Source organism: Copadichromis virginalis, linkage group LG20 (assembly GCF_057382275.1).
Source record: "Copadichromis virginalis isolate Kocher_CV1m ecotype Utaka linkage group LG20, C_Virginalis_male_GT1.1, whole genome shotgun sequence".
Lineage (NCBI taxonomy): Eukaryota > Metazoa > Chordata > Actinopteri > Cichliformes > Cichlidae > Copadichromis > Copadichromis virginalis.
The window spans coordinates 31,719,260-31,747,178 of NC_140637.1; the positions used below are offsets into that span (position 1 = coordinate 31,719,260).

Below are 27,919 nucleotides of genomic sequence, written 5' to 3' on the forward strand. Positions count from 1 at the left end.
AATTACTGTAAAAAGAAAAACTCCAGATAAATTGTAGGTGATTAAATAAAACACTTTCATCCATCACCACGAACAGTTTGTTTTACATATTAATATTTAGGGGATCGCTCCTTAACCCATGTCAACAGAGCGGTCACAATATGGTTGAATTCAAACAGAAAATATTTTTCCTTCTGTGACGTCACTCAGACACGCAGCCTTTGAGATTTGGAGACTAAACGCACTTTAATTGCGGTTAAAGGAGAAAAGGCTTCAAAATAGTCCAAGTGGAAATGTGGCAAAATGAGATGAAAGAACAAAATAATGCATTAAAATATCAAAAATGTGATTTTAAAAAGTGCCATTAATTGCAGAATAAACCTCATGAGAATTAAAACGCAAAAACAAAACCCGAGTAAAGTCGTGAAGTGACGCTCGTACATGAGAACGATCAGAAATCGACCCACAGCCAAACGGTAAACTGAGGTGAAAGCTGCGTCCACTTTCCCCCAACAAAAGCCAAGAAACCAGAAGTTCCACATAAACAAGAAAAATGATGATTAAACCTTTTCAGAAAAAAACCTGCTCGTGTTTTTAAAGAGGGATAAGGTGGCGACTCTGATCCATCCTCAAAGATAAACGCACTTTTTCCTTCAAGCAAAGAAAAAAAAAATGGTTTCATGATCAGCTGATCATCAGCCCTCCTATCACTAATTTCCTTTTTTTAAGCCTATAAAAACCTGACATATCAAACCCTTTTGCACCACACGGGGTCTTACTGTTGTTGAAATCATCCATGTTTATTGTGACACGTCATTAAAGACACAACAAAAATCTGATCACACCACACAAGCAGAACAGACACGGGTGCCTTTTCTTTTCTTAACATTTTGTAATGAATAACCGAAAGTGGAGCATCAAACAGCTCCAAAATTTAAAGTGTGTGTTCAGCACACGGCTAACAGTGACGAAGAGTTCAGGCAGAGTTCAGGCAAACCAGAAGAAGAAACCAGGGGAGACGCCGGAGTCTTGTTTTGCTCGTAATAAGTGATCTTTGCTGCAGTTCCAAACATTCATATTCACAAGAGTCTCGATGGAAATTACAGTTTAAGAAAGAAGGAAATCTGACGGCACAGCCATCCTTTGGACTTTTTTAAGCATGTTTTAAACCAGAATGTGCAGAGAGGACTAAATGCTTTTATTTTGGAATGAAGATGATCTTTTCCTGCAGGGATTCATTGTTTGGATTTACTTTGCTCCAAAAATGTTAATCAGGGAATGTCCTCAGAAGAAAACAGTTTATGGAAAGTGAAGGAAAAGGTCAGCTGTTTAAAGGACAACAGAACCCCAAAGCTGGCCTTTAAACAGCAAAGTGGACAGAAGAGAGAAAAACAGAAACACTTCAGAGGTGTAAACAGTGACACAGGAAGTCTGACAGTAAACCGACATTCTTATGTTGGAGCTCAGACAGTCTGATTAACCAATCGCAGCCATCGGTGATGTCAGCTGGCCCAAAAGTCGGTGACATCACATCGCGGAGGTGGAAGCAGAGGCAGCAGACAGTTTACTGAGGACGGTGATGAAGATGAAAGAAGCCGGGAACCGTCGATGTCCTCCTCAGTCTGATTTCTTGTCGCTCTTCGCCTGCGGATAAAATACATAAAAACAGCTGATCGCCATGACAACATGCAGCCAAACCATGTCATGAGCTGCTGTAACTGTAACTGATCTCACACACACGCTAAATATCGCTGTGCCCTCCGCTCAGTGTATCCTGGATAATCCTCGTTTTCAGACCAACGTTAAAGAAAAGAGGACTAAGTATTTTATTTATGGCCTCCAGTGAGTGACTGAGCTCATCAACTCATCAGTAAATGTTTACAGAGGTCAGCGCGAAGGGCCATCTCTCCCATTAACCTCTACAGGACCAGAAACCTCTCTTTTGCAACCTCAGGTATCGCCCCCTGGTGGATAATAGAAGTGAATGCATGTTTAAGCAATGACTCTAAACGAGGGCCGTCAGGGGGCTCTGTGCCTTGGTTCCTGCATGCTTTTGCCTCTTTTTTAAATTCTTGTTTTGGAGATTTTAGTGTGTGTGTGTGTGTGTGTGTGTTACCAGGAGTTTGCTGTGCTCTTCCAGCAGTCTGTCGTACTCCACCGTCAGGTTCGCGGACTGTTTCTTCATGGCACGAACGTCGTTGTCCGACTTCTGCAGAGCTGTGAAACAAACAGATTTCTCATTTTCACTCAGATCTCATCTTCTCTGTCTCAGTCTTCCTCCTTTAACTTCTTCTCCTCCTCATCTCTTGTGGATTTTACCTACTGACTGCGTTTCCTCCACCTTACCTTTCTTGGTGGCTTCCAGCTCCTCCTTCAGGCTCTTCACCTCCTCCTTCAGAGTCTTGTTCTCCTCCTGTGGTCCTGGTCCTTTCTTCCCAGCCTCCGGCAGCTCAAGACCAGCCTCACGCAGTTTCTAGAAAAACAAACAATATTTTTTAAAAAAGGAGCCCTTTAACATCTGCCAGATGTTTGCCATTTAAATTCTGGTGCAGATCTGAAAGTCTCCAGAGAGCTGAAAGAAGCCTAATGCATATTTGAAATCTTTCCGTTTGACACAGATAACTCCAAACTTTTGACCCAGTTTGAGTCCAGAGAACCGTTACAGCAACACACCGGCTGTGCACCACTGCTTTATACCACAACTGTGCTCATTGGTCCATACCTGACCTTTTCATTCATCAGGAGCTCGGTCATGGCTGAAGGTTTTGGCAGTGACACATATTTTGTGTTTCCTACTTCGCAGCCTGCATTTAAGGGCTGACCACAGATTCTTGACCACTTTAAAAACTTCTGAAATGCTGACTAACGGAGATTTTGGGAGAACAAGTGAATTTGGAGTTCGTTAGAAAGTGGCGCTTGACTCTTATGAGCCAGACGTTGACTTAATTTAACACTGCCAACAAAAAACAAAACAAATAACAGCAGCTGAAATCTTAACGACCCGTCTGCAGCAAACTGCATTTCCTCCAAACTAGGGGTGGGCGGTATAAACCATATATGGTAGAAACGATATAAATTTGGCCAACGGTAGAGATTTTGACTATACCGCTCTACCATGAGTTGATGGTGTCATCAAGCTGCGGCGGATAAAAACAACATCATCTGCAAATCATGCCGGCGACAGTAATAGCAAAGAGGCAAAGCAGTTCTGGAATACGGGGAAAGCAAAAACTGCGCTTCCTCCACATCCGTACCATTGATTCATTAATGCTGAATTTTCTCGCAGCTGCTCTATTCCCATGTTGTTGCAGTATATGAATGACTAACCTCGTATTGTGGATGAATAATCTCAGTTGTTCTCCTGACTGAAGTTTGGTCCGTGTACAGCATCCTGCTATGCGATTGCATTTGTCCTTGACCACCAGAGACCCTCACGTTAACTTTTATCGCGTGGGAAAAAGTTAGCGTTCATCCTTCAGCTTCACTGTGCTAATGTTATGCTAACGTAGCTGTGTTGCTAGCAATCACGTAGCACATCATTATATACCAGCTAGTACAACTTCAGTAACCCTGCAAACGTCACTGCCGTTTAGTTTTCTGTCTTCATTTATGTTGGAAGTGATAGCAGAGCTGTACGTTTTAATTTTTTTCAGAAATCTCTCAGTCAGAACATGCTATATCATGTTTAGGTGGAAACTAGCGAGCTAACTTCCTGCTAACTTCTAACTCTGTTAAATTTAATAAATTCTGTTTTCACGGATGCCTGGGTGTTAAACTTCATAGTTACACCTGGTAAAACAGCAACACTGATCATTTTATTAAAGATGAAAGAATTTAGACCGTTTTTAACTCTCAGTGATGCCGCAGAGTTCGTTTGACTTTGGGACCTGAAGCGGACGGAGTTTTGGATTACTCCACAAGCCTCCTGACTATGGTAGCCGTAACGCTCCGGCAATCCATCAAGCGGTGCGCCTTCATAGCTTACCAAAGTTGTACTAAATATTTTTTGATAGATTTCTGTGCACCGTGTACTACATAAAATCGGTTCGAGGTCAGTAAGCACAACCAGATTCCTACATAAGGCACACTGTCGATTTTTGAGAAAATTAAAGGATTTTAAGTGTGCCTTGTAGTGTGGAAAATGCGTTATACAGAAGAAAAGAATATATTGCGATATATATCGTTACTGCACATGCTTCAAATTATACCGTGATATGGATTTTAGGCCATATCGCCCAGCCCTACTCCAAACTACTCAAGAACAATAATTCATGCAGGGTGACGTGAGGAAAATCAGCGTTCGTGCTCGTTTAAACATTTTCAAATTTGATTCACGCTGCATTATGAAACCATCACTGTGTGTGTGTGTGACCAAAGTGGTGGTGACATCTTCAGTTTCCATTTCTGCTGAGGAAGGAACTGGAGTCATGAGGATTACTGGATTTATTTCATTTCATAATTCATTCGATCAGTTTTGTAATTTCTTTTTTTTTTTTTTAAAAGCAGACTGGAAAATCTTCCTGTGACTCGCTGTAAGCTGGAAACAGACAGAACCTAATTGAGAAATATTCAGAGCATCAATAAGTTTGTCAGACCGACGCATTGGCGTGTTCGCTCAGTGTGACGGAGTTAAACAGCTGCTGAGCTTTAGTCCTTTAACTGACGAGGCCATAAACCCTGGTTTCACTGCTCTGAACTGAACCCGATGGCACGATGTCATCAGACCGACCCACCAAAGATCACAGAGCAGCGAGCGGTCGAGTCACAAACCATAAATTTACAGTAAAAGTGAAACACGAGCAGCTTTTTTAAAATGTAGAAACAGATGTAAAAATAAAAAGGCAAGCATTATAGGAGGTTAACAAGGTTATTACAGTGAACTAAACATTTTAGTTTTAAAAATACACTTTTGAAAAAATTCCAACTGTATCATTATTATTGTTATTATTATAATTATTGTAGGGTCTTGACCTTACAGTATAAAGCGCTTTGAGGCAACTGCTTTGATGCTATTATAAATCTAATTGAACTGATTTATTTTGTGCCCTTCAATTAAATTAATTTCCTCTCTTGTAATTTTGCTAGTAAGTATTTTTGAGTCATTGACATGACACAGCTTGAGTAAGTTTAGGGTCAAACAGTGCTGTATCTGTCCAGCAGAGCTTTATGTCACAACACCACTGTAAGGAAATACAGTGTTTTCCAGAAGTCTTGAGCCACCTCCCCATTTCTTTATAATCTGCTTCAAAGGAGATATTTTAAAGTGCTATTAGGCAAAGCTCTCCTGGCTTTCTCAAGACCTTTCACATTATGGTCTCAGGAAATTGGCTTTTTTCATTCATTTGTGTCCTTACAATGAATAAATAAATATCAATGTGAAAACCGTAAAAAAGTAGAGGACAAAATAAGAAGCGACAAACCTAAAAGACACTGAACTATACAGAGCAGATGGAGAGGAGCTGGAAGTCTTAAAGAAACAGAAAAAAACCTCATCTGAAACTGTCTCAGTAGATGGACGCTTTCAGGAAGCTGTTCTTAGGAAAGGGGAAACCAGGAGAGAAGGGAGAGGTACTCCAAATTACACAAGCACTGAACTGAGAGTCAGCAAAAACACATCTTATGGAGTAAGGAGTCACATTTTACATTTTTGCTCATCGATATGTACAGAGGAGAGGGGTGCAACAGTGAGCGTCTGCAAGTCTCTGAATGGCAAATCTTCATTTTTCATTTCTCACAATGATCCCAAACAAAGCACAGGGATATTAAAAAAAAAAAACACAACACCATCAGGCAGGGACTGGCCTCCCCAGAGCCTGAACTTCAACATTATTGAAGCAGTGTGGGATCACTCTGACAGCGAACACAGCAGCAGGCACCAGCGCCCAAAGAAGCGCTTTGAATGTTTTTCGGGGCGGCTGTGACACATCGACAGCTACATTTATTGGCAGCTAATCAGCTTGTTGCTTATTCTTTCACTCACTGCCTGTGGGAACAGCCCTTTCTCTCCTGTATTCGGGTACAGCACATTAACATTGAGGCTGCTGGCAGGAGTGTGCTACAGCCCTCCTCTGTGTCTCTGTGCCAGGCTTTGCCCTCATAGATTATCTCTACAAGAATGTGACCTCCTGCAGCTCCTCTCAGCTCAGGACTCCCTCTAAAAAATTCTGTCAGTGGGAAAGGATAAAAGCTTTTAATCTGCTGCTACAAACAAAAGCAGGAATGCAACGCTCTGAGGACTTTTGGCAATTTCTTCCTCTCATGTTTGATAAACACCGACCTTGAACTCTTTGCTGAGTTAATTCTTTGTCTACACCAAACCAAAGACAAAATAACTCAAAATAGGTTTCTTTTTTTAAAGAAAATCCTGCCTGCTTCATGGACCCACAGGGGAAAAAAAGATCTTACAGAGCAAATAAATGATCTCAGATCTGCAATTTCGACATTAGTTAGTAGTTAGAAGTCCCTCTGCGTAATTACATGGAGCAGAGCAGGTGCCCAGGATCATCTTACTGGCCTTTACAGTAACACACACACACACACACACACACACTCTTGTTTTGATATCTTAGTGAGGACATCTCATTGATTCTTTCCTTAGTCGCTTACCCTAACCACCAACCTAAACCTAACCCTTAGCCTGACCTACCTAACCATAACCTAATTGTAACCCTGTCACTAAAGCCACATTGAGTTTCAAAAATGCCAGGCACTTTTGTCCTCATAAGTGAACGTTGGTCCCCACAAGTAACGCAACATTACAGTTTTCAGTCCTCACAAAGACATCTAAACAGGCACACACACCTCCCTCAGTGTAAACTGTGACCTGTGTAACTGTGTTTGCAGTAAAGTGACTCCACCCTGACAAATCAGTGAGTGCTGCACGACCACTTGCGTCTTCCTGTAACTCCACGTGTACGTTTGACCTTTGGGGCTACACACACACACACACACACACACACACACACACGGTCTTAAGAGAAGACTCCTTGGAGCAAAACATCCTAACAAAAAAAAAGAAAAAAAAAAGAAGAAAAAAAAGACGACCACAGCTCGTTATGAAATCTGAGAATCTCCTGTGGCCTACTCAAACCTGTGAACACATGAGCATAACATCAAGTTTTTACTTATTAGTGTTGTCACCGATTCATTTAAACTTTTTTGTATTACTGACTCTTAGATGAGTTTAAGATTTAAAAAAAAAGGCCAGAATCAAAGTATAACATATCATTTTTAAATATCACTGCTGTCTTATTGTTTTTAACATTATAAATGACTTCCCTAAGCCCATTACAACAGTACACTTTGGAAATGAAAATGAGATGAATTAGTTTTCACTCCGACGAGCATCTGACACTTTCTGATCACAGTCACTGAGAAAGAAGGCATAAAAGACAAAAGACGGGACCACTTCAACATCAACACTCTGACTGCAATTAGCAGAAGGGAGGCTTACAGCTGCTTGTGTCAATCACAGCAGTTTCACCACTTCCAACATGACGGTTTATTTAAAACAAACAAACAAACAAACAGACAGAGTTATGAAAGAAGAAACCTGTCCCCTTTGGCCAAAACTGCGTCTGCAGCACTTCTCTGTTTCTGCTGTAAAGCTGGACACTTTAATATAGGGCTGTATGGGGAGGACTGACTTACTTCTACAGCCTGCCTCGAGTGGTTATTTACGGAACTGCAGTCATTGCCATAAAGAACATTTATGCTCAATGAGGGCAATTCTCAGCCCACGTCATATATTTAAAAACTCAATAATTTACATTGGAATACTTTTTAAAAAAATCTTAAAATATGCATTTTCTCTTATTTTACTATTACCTATTGCACAGCTGCCAGAAATCTGAACTTTGCCTCTCTGGTTGATGAGATCAATCAGCGTGTTGTTGGGAAACATTCAAGGGAGTTTATAAAATCCTTGTTGAGTCACTGAGAAAAATCCCCGCTGCCGCCAAATATTCCTGAAATGTCGAACGTGTAAACACATTCATGGAAACCAAACCCAGAGATGAAGTGGAGTTTGATGAAATAACGTCAGGACCCTTTACCACAGTTTACACACTGCCAAAGTTTCAACCTCGGGAACGTTGCTTTGGATGGACAGTTTGTCCGTTCCTCACCTTGGGACACGGTCAATGAAACAATGTCAAACATGGATTGTGTGTGTGTGTGTGTGTGTGTGTGTGTGTGTGTGCGTGCGTGCGCGGGGGGGAATACGAAGCACAACACAGTATAAGCGCGAACAGCACCTGATAAACTCTTATTATCAATCATTGAGGTTTCTGCCAGAAAACCTATTAGAACCGGCTACTGTGATAGCGAACCAGGATGGGATTCAATTTAATAATGCACAAAGTGAGCTAGCACCCCTATCTGTCCAGAACTAACAAACTCCTGTCTAAACCTAACCCTGCACCACTCCACTATTTCAAAAGTCAGATTTAGTCTTTCAAAGACTTTTCAAGAATTAAAACGATGTGAATATACCACTTTAACCAGACAGCTGGTTTACCCTTTGCTTTAAATGCTTAACAGCTACAACTTTAACTTGGTTACATCTTATTAAACTAACACGAGTCAAATTCAATGTTAGTGATTAACATTTTTTGTTATTAGTCAGCTCTACTGTGTATCATCATGACTCAAGCAGGACACTCAGTGAGCGGCACATTTCTCTTTAACAAACAACATCTACAGCGTCTGTGCTGCAGACCTACTACATGCTAGTTAATCTGCAAGTGAAGCTGCAGTGAGCAGCTAACTCAGGGGTGGGGGAAGTCCAGGCCTCAAGGTTTTAGATCTCACCCCAGGTCAACACACCAGAATCAAATGATTAGTTCATTACCAGGCTTCTGGAGAACTTCAAGACATGTTGAGGAGGTCATTTAGCCATTTAAATCAGCTGTGTTGGATCAAGGACACATCTAGTCCCCGCACCCCTGCACTAACTGAACAGTAGAAGGGACCACAGTTACTGTTAGCTGAGCACCCTCTAGTGTTCCTGTCTTGTAACTACATCTCAAACTAAACGTGTGATCAGAAATAAACATCTGATAGAAAAGAGACACTGCAAAAATGCTAAAAACATTTTCAGAGTCAACATTTCTGTCTTAGCAGCAGTTTTAGCAAAGACTTCGATAACCTCAGCTGTTCTGGGGTCGGGGCACAGAGCCTTCCAGCTTGTCCTGGGCCACCTCCGGCTGAACACGCCTAAAATGCCTCACTTAGTAGGCATCCTTGTCAGGTGACCAAGGAGCAGCAGATCTACTCTGAGCTCTTTACACTTTCTCTAGAGAGGAAACTGAAAGCCAGCAGCTGATGTTTTACTGAGAGAACCTGTATCCCGGGGCGATCGTGGCTCAAGAGTTGGGAGTTCGCCTTGTAATGTTACATCCACTGAGGTTGTGGCCCGAGAGGCCTAAGGACACACTAGCAGGAAATAAATCCCATAATGCCTGCAGGGATACGTGTTGCCTTATTGTGAAGCAGGAAGGAGAAAACAAAAAATTCAGGGCTCATTTCTGAGATTTACAGCACAAAATCTGCCATGTTGGTGCAGAAAAGCAAAGAGATTTGGTGCCTTGTACAAATCGGCGTGGTGACTCAAACTGAACTCTGAATGTGCTGAATCAATTTCCAGATGAAGGATGACGCTTCCAGTCATGAGCATGTGATGTTTGCATCAAACAGGAGTGCAACTAGAGAAATCAGCACAAAGAGGATGCACTAGAGCAAGAACACATTGAAACTAACATGCAGGATAAAATTTAACTGTCAGGGCTGGGATGGAAAATGGAAAAGCAGCTGAGATAAGCCAAACTGCAGCTTCTCAGCCGTATAAAACAATAACTGGCTCACAAGACAAAGTTTAAACTCCAAAGAAGAGAAGCAAACAGTCTCCTGCACAAAAATGCTCCACCGCAACCACTTCAAGAAACCCAGGAGTCATTTTTATTAAGTTATGGCTCCTGTGGGGTCTGCCTCTCAATCACACAGACCTAAAAATACTGCCTTTTCCCGTCTCTGAGCGGCACCCAAAATTTTTTAATTGTTGTAGTTGCTTTTAGAGTATCGTGCTCTATAAAATGTGCCTGGCATGCTGTGTCTGTTCTTCCAAAACTCAGGACTGAAACTTGGGAATCCGCTTCTTCCAGTCTGGAGTTTCTGCAGAACAGTGAAGCTGGATGGAGTTTTATTATGAAAGACATCTCTTCCAGAAACAGCCAATCCTCAACCACAGAACAGAACCATTTTTACCAAATATCACCATGACGGCAGTGTAGGGATGGGTACCGGTATCGGGTCTGACATAAACGGTAGTAACCAGACCGAAAAGCAGCGCACATTTCGGTGCTTTTTTTCGGTGCTTTTTTTCCCTGAGCTGTGATACACTTTAGATTCTAGCCAATCATTTTACGTTTCCGAGGATAGTAGGCGGGCCCAGGTACGTACGTTCTTTTAGAGCAGAGCTACAGATTAAAAACGCCCAAGGCGAAGCGGTCAAAGTCTGGCTGTACTTCATAGCAAAAGATGCAAACTCAGCAGCAACAAGTGCTTTAAGCTGATACTGTGATACTGTCAAAGGAGGTAACACCTCGAATCTGATGAAACACCTGGCGACGGTGTAATTTACGTTGAGTAGGCTAACCACGTTATTACATTAATGCATGTAAGGTGAACTAGCAAACATCATCATAGCTACATGCGGCTGTCTTCTTGTTTGATGGCAGATACTCCCTTCACCCTGGCCAAAAAGGCTAAAATGACCAAAGAAAAAGTGGAAAACAGTTAAACATGAGAGGTTTTGGACAAAGTTTGTGTTTTTTTTCCATTGTTTAAGCACTGCTTCCAGCCAAGAGTGATACCATATATGCCCCATAGCTGCAGAAAAGGCTAACATTGTTATCTTTTTACAAAAAAACCAGCTGAACATGAGAGGTTTTTGGACCAATTTTGTGTTCTCCATTCTTTAAGTACCGGTTTGAGCACCGTTTAAGCACCGGCACCGTTTCAAAAGTACCGGTTTGGCACCGGTATCGGATAAAACCTAAACGATACCCATCCCTACGGCAGTGTGACCCATGACCTCTGACGACTGGTTTTCTACCAGCAGAACTTGAAAAGCTCAAAACTCTGTGTGCGTGTTTTTTTTCACCTCTTGCAACATCTCGTTGTCCTCCATGTATTTCTTGGCGGCATTGCTGGCGCCCTCCGCCTGCTTCTTGAAGGCTTCGTTGGAGGCCATGAGTGAAGCCTGCTGGGAGAGCAGAGTGGCCAGGCGACGCAGCAACCTGCAACAGACAAAACATCAGTGTGTGATCACACTAAACAGACTGCTTATCAGCCTCCTTTAATTTGATAAACGTTTCAGCATCACCTGAAACTCATCAGTAAACATCCTGGAGAGTGGGCAGTACCCACAGGAGAACCATTAAATATCTTCCAAATGAACGAGCTTTGAATTTTGTGAATTCCAGCCATCGAGTATCCAAAACTAGTGATCTGTTTTACAAAACATCTACCACAAGATATTCCTGGTAAAGAGGGGCAGCAGATTCCAGGGGTTCATTTATATTTTCCACAGAAAATAAATGTTGAATTACTTAAAAACAGAGTTGCCTAGTATATCTGCAGGTATCTTTTAAAGAGGAATAGTAAACCATGCATGAGGTCATCTGACCGCAGCTTCTGAACAGAAGCAACAACGCAGTAAAGAGATTTTGAAATCATCAGATCAGGATCACTATGTTCCCAGTAAAGAGGTCCGGGATTATGACATCACAAAGTCAGGAGTCGCTTCACGCATGGATACATGTATAGTAACACACTGTGACCCCTGACATTTCCCCGCGTGCTGTGTGAGGCGTTCGTGCTGTGTGTGGCGTCGACAGGCGGTGATGTAATTGTAGCTCACTGTGGGTGGAGGGCGGGCGGGTACACTGAATATCTGCCCCCATTCATGTAAGTTGTGGGAGAGAATCACTGAGCTGCAGCTTTGGATTAAAGGAGTAGTCCAGAGTTTATTCTGAGCGGGCTGGAAAGTTTCAGAGCACTTCTGCCAACATAGTTATCAGACAGAAAAATAAAATGAAAGTATGAACCGTGCGTTTCCTCTCAGCTCACATCAGACTCCAGACTCTGAGACTTTTGATGTGAAAAGATCCCCACCTGCTCCATCTTTGGTTGTGGACAAAATGACACGTATTGAGATGCTTTTAGTGCACATACAGTAGGTTAACAAGCAGACAGTTTAGCATTTGATTTTAATTGAAATAGTATTTTCTACTTTTGCTTTTAATTTATTTTTTTTAAGTCTTCACAACAGTTTGCCTAGTTTCAGTGTTTTTGTTATGAATAACCTATTTGAATGAAACATTAAACACAGGAATGTAAAATCAGGCTTCTCCTGCAGAGATGAGTAACAGGACGCTGAAATTTGAAGCTGACTTCACTCTGTAAAAAACCTGCAGATGTGAAGCTTGCTGGGGGTAAATTTACCACCTCGGTGAGCAGTTACCTCGTGGCTGCTGGTTCCCCATCATGTGAGGCTGAAGCCATGTGCCAGTTGTAAATATCTCATTGGTGATGCATTCAGGAACATTCTGACAAACAGCAGAAACCAGCAGGTTCTGTCTGTGCAGTTTGACTCACACTCAACCTGCAGCTATTTTCAGGGTGTAAAACTTCCCCAGCAACACACAGCGCTGACAAAATGTCAAATACACACTGACCAGTTTCTGTGAGCTGCAAAAGTGACCCAATACACATTCACTCTGATCGATTATGCCCAAAAAACAGTCTCACTATTATTTAGGGCTGCCACAAACGATTATTTTGATAGTCGACTAGTCACTGATTATTTTTGCGATTAGTTGACTAATCAGATCATCATCCACTGGACGTAAAACTACAGCTTATTGCACCAGCAGCATCTGCTCTTATATAACTATCATTAGCTTACAGCTTTAAGCTTTTAAGGTGCTAACTAAAAATAAAGACAAGATGATAGTTTATTAAATTTTAATGAAATTTGCAGATTGTTTCGGTGAAGTTGAATAAACTCCTTGCTATCTAAAATATAACAGGACAACGGAGTATATTCTCCAGCATCTCACACTTCTGATAATCAGCTGTCTGCTTGACGTTTATTCAGCTGTGTAAAAACTATAACTTTAATCTCAGCCAAACCGATTTACTCAGGAACAAATAAAATACTAAAAAAAAAAAAAAAAAAAAAAAAAAAAAAAGCCAAACAACAACATTTTTAATTTATCTAAGTGACTCATATATTTAACCTGAGTAGCGAAAGACAGCGGTGGGTTTGAAAACAATTTGCCGGGAGTCCGGTGTTCTCACCGCGCTAGTGACCTAGCCCCCGGCTCGCTATCGAGCTAGTGGGTAACAGACGTCTCCGAAAACGTCGGAGCGCTTTTGAAAATATGTGGTGTCCTGATAAACTGAGCAGATATTTGAGGTTTACACAGCTACATTCTCGCCTGAAAATATGTTGAACGTTTATTTTGTGACCCAGAAAGAATAATAAGAGTAATATTAAAACTAACTAGCTGCCGCCATTGTTGGAAACTAAGCTGGGCCGCGCTATGAATTCTGGGACACAGCTGCTTCTTCTTCTTCGGGGTTTAACGGCAGCTGGCATCCTTGTACATGCAGTGCTGCCATCTTCTGTTTCAGTCCGTTATTACACTCTTAAATCCTGCTACTTATTCCTGCGTCTTTTGTGATCTTACAAAGCTTCAAACGACGCGTCGACTATTAAATCAGTCGTCGACGATTTTGATAGTCGACGTAATCGTGACTAGTCGACAAATCGTGGCAGCCCTAGTGCTAACTAAAAATAAAGACAAGATGGTAGTAGGGCTGGGCCATATTATACCGTTCACGGTAATACCGGTATAATGTTAGGCAACGATAGGAAAATGAAATATCGCGATAGAATATGAGTAAAACGCGCATGCGCAGTGCCTTTGTTTTCATACGCACATGGCTGATTGTTGAGTGAAACAGATGAACCAGAATTGGTTTGTAAAAATGGTGCAACTTCAGTGATGTGGAACTGGTTTGGTGTTTGTCCGTTAGATACACGACAAAGCACATTTTTTTTGCAGAACATGCAAGCGGCCATCGTTATTGTCGGACTAAGATGCTCTTAAATCTGGGAGTAATCTGGGTCCTAAACTCCGTATCGTTCAGGTCAAACAACACTGCAGCATCACTGAGAGTTAAAAACTGTCTAAATTCTTTCATCTTTAATAAAACGATCAGCATTGCTGCTTTACCAGGTGTAACTATGAAGTTTAACTTCCAGGCATCCATGAAAACAAAATTTATTACATTTAACGGAGTTAGAAGTTAGCAGGAAGCTAGCGGAAGTTAGCTCGCTAGTTTCGCTAGTTACCTTAGCATGATATAGCATGTTCTGACTGAGAGATTTCTGAAAAAAATCAAACGTACAGCTCTGCTATCACTTCCAACATAAATGAAGACAGGAAACTAAACAGCAATGACGTTTGTAAGGTTACTGAAGTTGGGCTAGCTGGTATATTGTATTGTATTGTATCTTTATTTGTTTCAGACATATAAAACAAAAAACAATATATACACACTACATATATTTTCATTTACAGATACGAATATATATGTAGATATACACACACACACGTATGTGTTCAGATAAACAAAAAATATATAATGAAATAAAACAAAATCGTCTGACATAATGTAACAATGTTTGGTCTGAAAAGGAGTAGGAAGAAGTATGAACATACTTATTAATTCCTACCCCTGCTCAACATCTTATTGATCCCACATAATTCACCTAATTCCCATCATCACATACTCCACACGATACACGAGGAGAACCTATATAAACTTGGCTACCGTGACTGATATAATTTGGATATAATTTGATATTTTTATACATACAATGGGTGATCATCTTTATCGGTATCATATTCTTCCAAAATCAGTTTTCGAAGTATTTTCATGAACTTACTAATTCCTGAGCATTGCTGTAGATCTATAGTAAAACTATTCCACAGTTTTACCCCATAAATAGTGACACAAAAGGTTTTAACCTTTGACCGTGCTTTAAGAATCCTTAGATTCAATTTCCCCCTCAATTCATAGTCTCCTTCTCTGTCATAGAACATCCTCTGTATATTTCCTGGTAACATATTGTATCTGGCCTTGTACATAATTTTTGCAGTTTTATATTTTATAAGATCCATAAACTTCAGTATTTTTAATTTCAATGATATATAATGATGTGCTATGTGATCGCTAGCGACACAGCTATGTTAGCATAACATAAACAGTGAAGCTGGAGGACGAACACTAACACTTTTCCACTTATAAAAGTTAACGTGAAGGTTCCTGATAGTTAGAGACAAATGCAGTCGCATGGCAGGATGCTGTAAACGGACCAAACTTCAGTCAGGAGAACAACTGAGATAATCCATCCACAATACGAGGTTAGTCATTAATATACTGCAACAACATGGGAATAGAGCAGCTGCCGGAGAATTCAACATTAATGAATCAATGGTACAGAAGTGGAGGAAGCAAGAAGAATGAGTTGAATAAAGTTTGATTTATCTGACTGCTTTGTTTCGCTTAATGTGCCTTATAATCCCGTGCACCTTATGGTCCGAAAAATACGTACTGCACACTGCAGTTTAATGTTGCAAAGCACCTCTTTTTAACTTCAGTGGATATTATACATGGTTATGCTCAGGATATGTCAGCCCATTTCTACTGGAAATGCCTTTTGGTTAAACTTTCAGCAAGGAATTTGCATTTGCACTGTTACATTTTTATAAAGCTTTAATGTACATAAAAACCAGCTTCTTGTTTAAGTGAAAATAAATGAAAGGTTGTCTTTTTGCGCTAGTAATGTTGTGGAGTTGTATTTTGTCTCGCATCAATTATATCGTCAGTTATATCGTTATCGCAAATTTTCAAATATATATCGTGATAAATATTTTTGGCCATATCGCCCTGCTCTAGATGGTAGTTTATTAAATTTTAATTAAATGTGCAGATTGTTTCGGTGGAGTTTAATAAACTCAGCCGATTTACTCAGGAACAAATAAAATACTGAAAAAAACCAAACAATAACACTTTTAAGTTATCTAAGTGACTTATATATATTTAACCTGAGTAGCGAAAGACGGCGGTGGGTTTGAAAATGATTTGCCGGGAGTCCGGTGTTCTCACGGCTCTAGTGACCTAGCCCCCGGCTCGCTATCGAGCTAGTGGGTAACAGACGTCTCCGAAAACGTCGGAGCGCTTTTGAAAATATGTGGTGTCTTGATAAACTGAGCAGATATTTGAGGTTTACACAGCTACATTCTCGGCTGAAAATATGTTAAACGTTTATTTTGTGACCCAGAAAGAATAATAAGAGTAATATTAAAACTAACTAGCTGCCGCCATTGTTGGAAACCAAGCTGGGCCGCGCTATGAATTCTGGGACACAGCTGCTTCTTCTTCTTCGGGGTTTAACGGCAGCTGGCATCCTTGTACATGCAGTGCTGCCATCTTCTGTTTCAGTCCGTTATTACACTCTTAAATCCTGCTACTTATTCCTGCGTCTTTTGGGATCTTACCAAACTTCAAACGACACATCAACTATTAAATCAGTCAGACGATTTTGATAATCACGACTAGTCGACTAATCGTGGCAGCCCTACTATTATTATTATTATTGTGCTAAATTTTGTAATTTCAGTTATTAATCTAACACACTGGGGCTTAATGATCTTTTAAATCCGCAGTATTTACAACAAGAATTTTCTTGACTTTTCAACAGAATTCAAATGAAATACAATTAACTGGGGACAGAACAGCTGAAGAGGAGCTGGAGAGGTCATCTGGTAGAGAATTACACTCAAAACTAGCAGGTGATTTAAACCACAAAGGCTGTCTGTGCAAGGGCAACAGTTGGTTTCTGACAGATTCATAGAGGAGATCTGAAAAGTAGCCAAATGGAGACCAACAGCCTGATCACATGGTGCTGAAAGGGGACCAAGGTGAGAGACTCAGCGGGACACATTCACTTAGACCAAAGAGTCTTTGTTTTGCTCAAGATTAATCACACTGGGTGACTCTGGGCATTTATGGTGAGGCAAATATGCACTACTGTAACAACGAGAGAAAACAAAATTTGCCTGAAAAGCCACACCTAGAAGTATGTTCTCCTTATTGATCTGTGCTGCTGTGTTAGCATAAGCAAGGCTGAAAAATATGTTAACTGTTAATAACACCACAGCTCAGCGGATGGTGCAGAGTATTGTAAAGGTATTCGAACACGCAGGATGATACATTACTTCTTAAGTAGTTAATAAGCAATGTTTTACTTCTGCAAAGGCACCAAGTGATTGTTTTAGCAACATCACTGTTCATGGTTTAAAATTCCCTCACTGCTTTTTCCCCAGCCTTGAATGTTTACTATAACAACACGGAAAATGTCGAAAAAACAGTGCATTAGTCAGGAACAGCGGTGGATTATTCCACACATGTCGCTGGATGCCATATTTGTTGCAGCAGGAGGGTGTGTGTGTATAGCTAGGTTTAAGTTTGGTGTCTTTAGCGGTTTAATAGATACATCAGGTTGTAAGTCTGATTTATCTTCTGCAACACCACAGCAGCCTGTTTGGATCGGTGTGTAAACTGCTTCAAGGTGACCAAAAGTGGAGTAGTTTACACGAGGAATAAAAGAGATTTCTCCATCTCAAGTGTCTCTAGGAGGAGCGACTGTCTGTTCCAAATACGGCTGTCAGTTACTTCACAGGCCTGAAATAATCTGACCAGGCAGCTGCCAGAGCTTCAGCCTTTCCAGTCTTCTTCTTGGCTCAGGCTGGAAATTCTTGAGCTGGAGTTCCCAATCACAGCGGCCTGGCAGCGGAGGGCACGGTCTAAACTTCCTCCTGGCATCTGCGTTACAGCAGCTGTCGCATCACATGCTACGCTGCCACAGTGAGTCACAGAGCAGCAGCTGCTGCACACCAAAAAGTACCCCAGAAGAGCAGCAACAAGAAGGACGTGCTGCTGCCCCCTGCAGGCGACCAGGGGGCACAGAACAACTCTGCAATCAAAACTGCACCAAACTGATCTGTCCTGATTTATTGTCACTTAGACCCACCAGCTGTAGGTCAACCAAGATCCGTCAGGGTCACATGACCACTGACTGCTCAACTAAATATTTAGAAAGATTCAAAATAAAATCTCACACAACACTCACGAGAAGCCAGCTGACTGTAGCAGCAGCAACTCAAACTGAACCGTCAGCAAATAATTGTTATCAATAAAATACGCATGCAAATGTCATAAATTTCACCAACTGCTGCGTCGTAAGTAAGACCCTCTAAGGTTCAAGTAAAGCTGCAAAACTAATATAAATCTCTCAAATTATCTACAGGGTGTTGATTTGAGAGCTTGCTGTATTTTACCCTCCCGTAAAAAGACGTAGTCTTAGTGTAAGATCAGTGCATTCAGATCAGGCTTTTTATGCATTCAAATACTGTGAAAACTCAGGATTCAGACAGGCTGGTCTCCAAGTCACACTTTGTTTTGCAACTTTCTGATGAACACAGGAGACAAATTTCAGGTATTGACAATAACTGTGATACATACAAAAAGTAAATACTACTTCCAGCTGTTCCTTTTAGGGGTCACAGCAGATCATACACCTCCCTCCTCACCCTGTCCCAAATAAGACACGATATCAGAAATGATCTAAGACAATGGATCTGAGGATTTCACCTCAGGAATGAAGGAATGGGTAATTTCAGTTTTTCCTGCTGTAAAAAGGGAAATCTATTTATAGATTTCGCCATCCTCACATACTGACTTCTTAAGTCAGTATGTGAGGATGGCGAATGAAACAAGCCTTCTTCTTTGATGGACTTCACTGGTAACTTTATGGATTTTCAACCCAACAACAAGCCGTCAGACCAGTAACAACATGCCATGTTGCTGAAGTCTGAGGTTAGTTGTACTCAGTCACGTCTGACTCTGAGTGGGTCAGCCAATCAGGCTGCTTCGCACCTGTGAGGTCTCTGTCCAATCTGGATGGGGATTTACACTGTACAGTGGAAACACACACTGACAGACACACACACGGTCAGCTGCTCATTCTTTCCGCCCGACTTTAAATTCCTCTGAGTTTAGATCAGTCGGCCTGTTGGGTCTATTCTGGTGCGACTGAGTATCCCACTGCAAGCTCGCTTTAGGACAGAAGTTCAGAGAGAAGTTCAGCTGCACGCTGGTCCTAACTCCCATATGTGGTCGTCTCCTCACTCCTCAGTGCACCGACGACCCTTTCGCTCTGTTTGCATGCTCCTGTGGAGGCTTCGACTGATTCAGCACTCCCAAGCAATCAGCCTTAATTAAGGGAAAGTCGGCTATAAAGTCGTCCCAACAATGATGAAGGCTTACTAATAACACTCTTACAGTGCAGCATCCACTCTGTGTCAAAAATGGAGGAAACTCAACAAGAGTCTGAGGAATCTTCATGGCATTAAATCTCTTAATTTGCAGTTCTTTTCGGAGTTTGTGGTGAATGATTTCACCGCTCACACAGCTGGAAACAATTTTACACTTCAGCTCCTGATTTTAATTGTGTTGAAACTGTTAGATTTAGGCATTAAAAACCACTAGTTTCACCCCCATGCGACACTTAATTGGATAAATGGTTAACAGGATGGCGAAGGGGTGTAGAAAAAGTTACTGGTTTCACTGCTCTGGTTTCTTTTACAGCAGGATGACAGACTTTGGTGGAGAATGTGGACAACATACGTGCTACAGACACCAAAACTATTACTGCTGAATTACAACAGAGTCAAAGTCTGTAACACAAAAAGTGGCCATGTGTCCAACAACACAAACAGACTTCTGTATTGTGACAATTTTAGCACAGGATCAGGCAGCTCTTTGCCTCTTTTAAAACTTAGTACGCTTATTTGCATTGTTTGTTTTATTTTGGATCTATTTTTGAAATATGTTTTAATTTAATTAATACTTTTTTAATGATCTAACAAAAAACAAGGAATAAGAAGACCGTGTCTTTAATTTTAAAAATTGCCGCAGTTCAGAAATGTTGCACCTTCTTTAAAAACCCTGAGCACAGCTGATCTTTTGTGATCTCTGAGTCTAAGCAGAGCTCGGCCTGGTTACTACCTGGATGGGACACTGCCTAGGAACTAGTTTACAGCACCTTATCTTACCCTTCCCTTTATAAAGAGACTCTTAAGTGGAAGTGGGAGGGCAAAGAAGATGAAACCACCTTTTTTGTGATTGAAATCGAAAAAAACTAAACAAAAAACCCACCAGAAAACCCACAGAGCTCAGATCTGTAACGACAGCCCATGGAGGAGAGTCGGTCTGGCTATAATGACACACAAACAGAATTTAGACTCCATGAGGTCAAGTAGTCCAGATGCACGAGGCAGCATCATGTATCGTTCCCATCCTGATCCAGAAAGTTCGATCAGATATTAGTGGCGATGTGCCGATCTATGAAGCCGATCTGGTTCGACCGTTTAGGTCGTTCTCTGAGCAACTATCCGATTGCTAGCACAAAAGCTAACAGCTGTATCCTTGGTTTAAAGTCTTTCCAGTGAAGTGAGGCTACTGTGGCTGATCCTAAAACTTAAACAGCTTGAGGTGAGGGGTGTGTGTGTGTCTTACAGGCAGAGCAGCAGGGCGAAGCCAGCAATGTACTCGTTCCTCTGTGCTCTGAACAGCTTCATGTGGATGTGCTCGATGGCTGTCGGGTGGTTTGCCAGATCCACCTTCTCCGTCACACTGTACTTCCTCACCTCACGGAAAGCATCTGTACAGGAAACACACGGAAACGTCACCTTTCTGCATCTTTAATTCACAGTAAACTTATTTTGTAGCTGCACTGTAGCTCTGCTGCTTCCCTGCTGGCTGAGGTACAAAGTCGGTGCTTACTGGGAGCAAACACTGTCCTACCACACACGCACACAACAGAACTGATTTCTGGCACAGGTACTGAACTGTTAATGGTTGATGTTTTTAAAATCCGAACTTAAACAACTGCTTAAAATAATTATTATTAGTAGAAAACCTCTTGCTCTAAGTAAACTCTCTGTGAGGCCGTTGGCAGGAAAAACCTGGTTTATGTTAGAAGCTAGTTCAAATCACGATGTGTGGTAAACCTGGGCGGATAAATGTGGCTACTGAGCAGAGAAGTACTGGATATACTGTCACAATACAACATGTAATTACAGTTGTACTTCCTAAACAACATTTAAGCATATGAAAAAATAAAGCTGTCTTTCTGCACAACCAAATGAGTAGCTTCTATGTTTAGATGGAAACATCTCGAATCCCTGTGATCTGCAATCCCTGTGATCCAACTACGACAGATGTTATGTATCTGGGAAAATTTTGCAGTTACTTTGATGCTTTACAAAATCACAGACTGATGCCGAACTTTAATTTAGTTTTAAATGTTATAAAAGCCACACATTATTTCTGCCTAACACTCCTTTGATAAAGAGTTTGGCAACATTTCATCAGCTGGACTCTGAACACGCTGTTATTACAAAGTAAGGAACTGATGGTGCCGTTGTTTACCCGTGCTTCATCAAACTTGATTGAAATGGAGCTACAGCAGCGTCCTCCACAGACTGGAAGAATGCAGAATATCGACTACACTTTGGCTAAAGGCCACCTCCCAACCAATCAACAAAAGCACTGCAGACGTACCGATGAGCAGAAAGACGAGGATGGCGATGGCCACCATGAAGGCGGTGTTTCCATAGAGAGTGATGGCCTTTATGATGCGAGATTTGAAAATGCTGTTCCACCTAAAAAAACAACAACCAGGAGAATAAAACACAAATCAGTCGGCAACTTCAAGAAGTTCACTTTTATACATTTTTACATTATAGAGACATTAGAGTCACTTTTCTTTTCTTTGTTTATTTTTTTACTCTTTGTTTGGAGTAATCTGAATGAGTTTTTTGTTATTTTATGAAGCCATTATTTAATTTTTAAATGTTCTGTTGGACACTACTGGTTCTGCAGGACAGGAACTGAACTTCTGGGATAATTAAAATCCATCTTATCGCATCTTTTGGGAGCCAAAAGTGATCCTAGCACGCTTGAAGTGATGGAAAAAAAAAAGGAAGAGAGCAGAAGAGAAAGGATGGACGAATGAATGGTGATCTTAATGTTTTACAACACAGCAACTAAGCCTGGAGCTCTAGCCCCCTCTAGGGGCCAAACAAAAACAGACATGAGCTCAACTGTGCAGTGACCTCTGCAGGAAGCTGGTTATTAAGAATATAGTTAGTACAGTTTTATATTTATTTTTATTTAGTTTATATTATATAGAATTTTTTTTTTTAATTTGCTTTAGTTTGAGCCATTTTCTAGAGTCAGTTCTTAGTACTTTTAGAACTTTTAACAGTTTCAGTTTTGGGTTTTTTTTTTCCATATGAGGGAGTGGGATACACCAAAGTTTCAGTCTGAATAACCACGTTGCTATTATATAAAATTGCACATTTTCATTTTACACAGTTTAAGTACAATTTCATTTTGTTTTATTTTTATTTTTGTTGTCTAAAAAACAAACAAAAAACATGTCGACACCTTGTTTTATTAAATTGTAATTATGGTTAGCAACAAAACTGTAAAGTAAGTTGAGTTGTTGTTTTCCTGCTTCCATCTGTGGAGTCATGAATCAAGAACAATGATATTGCGGTGTGAAACTGACTAAAAGGGACAACAATATTACTTATCCTTGTTGTTTCTGGGTTAATGTACCATCCAACAAACGCAACTGTTGCTCAAAGCCTACATAGGCAGAGGTCATGTTATTGCATTTATCCATGTTAGGTTACACCATTGCTACAAACAGTCAATCAGATAAAAATGATAAACTTTCTTTCACATATGAAAATAACAAAACAAAGGCTATTTTTAATTCTTGATATCTAGTCAGATAAAATAATTTAAAAACTCCTCTATGAGGTCTAGCACTAAAACTTCTCTACTTTTATTGACTTTTTTCTTTGTTGGATTTCAGCTCGTATCAGCGCTGTGCCGTGTGTGCAGAGTTAATCAGAGCTCATCATTCGGCAGTCAGGAGGTCTTTTAATGTGATCACAGTCACACAGAGCTGCTCTGTTTGAGGACAAACTGAACTCTGCTGCTTCCATCAGCGAGCTTCACGCTTCTCCAGCTAAAAATTAACGGCCAAAGCTTCCTCTCATGGAGCCAACAGCACACGGACACAATGTTGTAAATGCTTTGCATTGGCTGCTTTAAACCCAGATGGGCCAAGATTTATCTCGCCGTCTGTTTGTCGTGTGACAGTATCGAAAATCCATGATTGGGGAAGTTTTCAGCAAGGCAGAGAAAACATTCAATATCCAGAATTGTCTAATTGTCTGTAATTTTTCCCATGAAAGACACATCCATCAGCAGGGTTGTTAAAATGTCTGATTTCTATAGAGGTACTTTCTTGTGATTGTGATACTTTGTTTTGTTTTCAAGGTGTACTAAACTACAAAAGGATCGGTGTAGGGATGCATGCATCAAAACTGGTCCCCTACCAGCCCAAAAGCTCGGCAACAATGAGCCGACATTACTGGTTGTGTCATGTGCATCTGTGAAATCACCACAGCCTTATCACCTTTCCCTCTGTGTAAAGTGGCACTCTGAGCTCCAGCTGATACATCAACTCAAACGACGGCAAGCATAAACTCGGTGGAACAAAAAAGTGTCAGCAGTTTGGAGATATTCCACACTGGTGCGCCAACACCTTGTTTGTATGTTTGCAAATGTTTTTATTGACTAAACTGCGGTCAAACCCAGCTGACTGACAGCTTAGACGATAATCTCTCTCATTTAAAAGTGAAATGGATTGAAAGTCATTTCTTTCCAGCTGCTAGTTTACTACAAACTACTGACCTTTCCAGGCAGTAGTTTGTACTGGCAGATATCTTAAGCCAAGGTAACGCTATCAGATTTGAGCTGGAAAAAGCCTGATGCCAAGACAGGTGTGTGTGAGTCAGGTGTTACCCACCTCTTGGGTGAGATGAAGGGAATGCAGAGCAGCAGAACTAAGAAGACCTCAGCGTAGAGGAAGGTGGCCACCGCAGTCCACTGCAGACTCATCCTGACTTCTGAACAGGAAACACAGCAGGTTCACATGTCAAAAACACCATCACATGGCACTTGATCATGACATCTACAGTTAATCGTTCTCAATAAGCAGAAGAACAGAATAACTACTTTATTGCCATTCACAACGTACAGCAGTTAGTGCACATTAGAACAAACTGTATGACTTTAATCCACCCAGTTATCAGACACTTTCATCCATCAGTGCTCTGGCTGCCTCTGGCTGATGTGCTGCTCTGATGTTTAACATATTCATTTCATCAGATTGAGAATTAACGTGATAACATACCAGTCACACAAACTACCCAACTGACCGAGGCATGAACAGTGTGCTCTGTCACGTAAAACTCAGACCCTAACAAAACTTTAAATCCAACAGTTAAACTGAAAGTGGCAGTTTCACAGCACCTCTGCTTAGCACCTATTGCATTTTAGCTCCTCCTGGTTTGCAGCAGTACCGGCGAAAAGTGTGAAGCCAACCGTCTTTCTTTATAATTTACTAGGAAAATTGGAAATACTATAGATACAAAACACATGCAAACATAAGTATATTAAGGCAAAAAAAACATTTGTATTAGCTTGAAAGTCAATATTTGCTGTAACTGCCTTTATTATTGAACACAGCCTAAACTCTAGTCAGCTTTCTTGTCATTCAGGTCTTCAGGAATGACTCAAGGAAATTCAAAGCTCTGTTCTGGATGTTAGCTGGTTTCTGGGAACAAACTTCCAGAAAGCCTCAGATCAGCTGAAACACTCAGTTTATTTAAATCCCGGTTGAAGACTCACCTGTTCTCAGCTGCATTTGAATAAAGCACCAAATCCACAGTGTTTTACTTTTAAGCTTAAATTTCAAAACTTACATTTAACTACTGATTTTATCTACTGTTCCTTCCTTTTTTTTCTCCATTTTAAATCATGCTTTTTATTTGTTTCTGTTTTTTAATGTCTCTGTAAAGCACTTTGAATCACCTTGCTGTTGAATTGCGCTATATAAATAAACTTGCCTTGCCGTTTGTTCCACGCTCTATAAAGATGATCTCAGACTTCAATAATGTTAAAGTTTGCTTTCCAGGGAGGCCAATCAGAATCCAAATCCCTTTATTGTCATTAAACATCAGACATTCAACAAATACAGAAGCAACTTCCTGTGAGCAGCATTTAGAATAGATCCATCCATCGCAAACACACAGAGACAGACAACCACTCGCACTCACATTCACACCTGTGAGTCAATCATTAAATTCAGAACAAATAACAATAGAAACAAATATAAAAATACAAACAACATAAATGCAAAACGTTTATACAGATGTGCAAGGGTGCTAATATGCATGTTGTTGTGTGTATGCGTTGTATGCATGAGAGAGGTGTGTGTTTTGAGGTGGGGCATGTGTGTATCTGTGCTCAGTATGATGGCTTGTGGAAAGAAACTGTTCCTGAGTCTGGATAGACCTGTAGCCTCACCCTGAGGGCGGCAGGCCAAACAGGTGAGACCAGGAATGGGTGGAGTCTCTTGTGATTGCCTGTGTAGATGTCAGTAACTGACATCTATTTTATTTTTACTTTTAGATGCATTTTATTGTATTGATGGTGTGTTTGAGATCTTTGTCTTACTGAAAAATGAATCCAGTGGTGAACCACACACTGCTGGCTGAAACGCTCCAAACTATGACAGTCTCCACTGTGTCTAGCAGCTGGCTGTAGACACTCACTGTTGTACTGCTCTCCCAACCTCCAGACAAAAAAAAATTCATATCTGGATCCATTGCTCCATAGGAGTTCTTGTGTAATCTGCCTCTGACCTTTCTCCCAGTTTCCCTTCCTGAAGAATGGCTTCTTGACAACCAGCCTTTCATTGAGACCATTTCTGAATTCACCTGGTAGACATACCGGTAGCTTTTTAGGCACGACACTTTGCCCAGTTTCCTCACATTTTTTTAAGGACACACTGCACCTTGTCATTTGATTTTTGGGGTTTCCTCTGTTTTCTTGTATTATTGTAGGGTCTGTATTTTACAATATAAAGCACCTTAAGGCAACAGTTTTTGTTATTTGGCACTATATAAATAAAATAAAACTGAACTGTCAGCCACGTGTAGCCACAACACTGGCTCATCCCTTGAATTAGGTGCCTTTTTATAATGAATAGTTCACAGGTTAGAAAGCCAAAATAAAATTATTTGAAAATGGAGCATGGACTGGACTGAAAATGAGTGAAAAGGCAGAACAAACATCCAAAGAAAAACATTTGAAAGATTGGAAAACTATTACTTTAACACCACTTTGAAAAAGTCTGACTCTTTGGAAACTAAAGAAAAAGAAGCGAGGAGTGGCTCAAGACTTTCACATAGTTCGGCATGAAATTTAAAAAAAGAAAAAATGTAAATGGGTAACTGTCATGTTGCTGATGTTGTGGAAGCCAGATTTTCACAGATCATACTTTATAAAAAATGTTACAACCCCATGAAAGTGGATTTTCAGTGTATGGCTTCTTTCAGCTAAGCTTAATGACATTTTTCTAAAAATGCACTCCTAATCCTGTTTTAAGATTAAATCTAATAAACTCATTTACTTCTTCCACAAAACTGAAAAGCAACACAGCCCACTTTAGAGCAACCCGATGGGTGGAGGCCGGAGGCTTCTCCTTATTCTGAGATTGACGTCTTTGTAGACGATCCCTGACAACAATAAGTGAAAAAGACAAAAGCTAAAACAAAATCTGAATAAAGCATTTGAGTGTTTTCTTTGGCTGTGTGCAGTGTGAGCACTCGTGAGGGGTTTGCTTTGCTTCAGATATGGCAGCTCAGAACAGCTGTGTCATTGCGGCTCCGCAAAAACTGCAGAAACACAGCGCAGCATCACGCCTCCTTACACATTAAAACACTGATAACGCCCCTCATCGATCCCACAACACTGTGCTCCCTGTTACAGCTCACTTCAGCCAACAAACCAACCCACAAAGATTCACTGGCAGTACATTTTACCAGCTGCGACACTCTCAGCTGTCTGACCTAAAAACTTTACTCTCCTACCAGCACTCATTTCACATCTTCCCAATTTACAGACTCTCCAGTGAGCAGATAAATTTGCAGGTCTGTGTATCTGCTGGAACTAAAGTCCATAAAATGAACTATGTGCTGGGAAGTAATTAAATTTGTTTTGTTTTTTTACATTAGCGAACTAGCATGCTAGCTAGTTTCCCCTTACTAGTTACGTTTTCTTTTAGAATTACCCAGGTTATTACTGAAGGTTCAGTCTATTTTCTGGAAAACCGAGCATTCTGTTTCAAATTCACATCTATTCCAAGCGCTTGTTTCCAAAAACAAGTCACTTATTTCGCGCCACTCGCTGAAGCTAACTGTTGGTTGCTGCTAGGAGCAGTTAGCCTCGGTAAGCTGGAAAGAATCGGGGTGCTGATTGTTAGTGAACAGGTGGGACTCACCTTAACAAGCACCGCACACAGGCTAGGAGATGCGTCCGCACTGCACTTCCAGGAGCTTCAATTCTCCACTGACTCTGCTGTTAGCTGCTAGTTTAGCCTCCTGCTGTAAACACTTCCGGATATTTTAGTGCCAGCTCATCTTGAAATATGATTGGACACGGAGCCGGAAGAGCGGAGTCACGTGACCTATCGTTGCGTCACTTTATTGTTCTATAGTAATCATTGAATGAATTTATAATTATTATCTTTTTGTACCTCACGTGATATTACATCTTTTGTTGAATGAAAAATACCATGCGATAATTCCAGTTA

General features: G+C 40.8%; 1 protein-coding gene across 1 annotated transcript; it reads right to left on the reverse strand.

The window, feature by feature from the left end:
* Positions 1-758: 758 nt before the first annotated feature.
* On the reverse strand, positions 759-27,762 carry bcap31 (B cell receptor associated protein 31). Its single transcript, XM_085443384.1, has 8 exons — positions 27,608-27,762; positions 24,068-24,167; positions 21,742-21,842; positions 20,695-20,839; positions 11,141-11,276; positions 2,326-2,452; positions 2,096-2,196; positions 759-1,623 (listed from the first exon to the last, which is right to left on the reverse strand). Exons 2-8 carry the CDS (start codon positions 24,157-24,159, stop codon positions 1,597-1,599), a joined length of 729 nt encoding a protein of 242 aa, XP_085299510.1. The 5' UTR covers positions 24,160-24,167; positions 27,608-27,762; the 3' UTR covers positions 759-1,596.
* Between the last annotated feature and the right edge of the window lie 157 nt (positions 27,763-27,919).

Excerpts from the sequence above, each read along its gene's own strand:
- bcap31 (XM_085443384.1), bottom strand. The coding sequence starts at position 24,159 with ATGAGTCTGCAGTGGACTGCGGTGGCCACCTTCCTCTACGCTGAGGTC. Across the intron at positions 11,277-20,694 it reads TTCGCCCTGCTGCTCTGCCT|GTTGCTGCGTCGCCTGGCCA; the intron begins GTAAGACACACA and ends TGTCTGTTGCAG. Across the intron at positions 1,624-2,095 it reads AAGAGCACAGCAAACTCCTG|GCGAAGAGCGACAAGAAATC; the intron begins GTAACACACACA and ends TTTTATCCGCAG.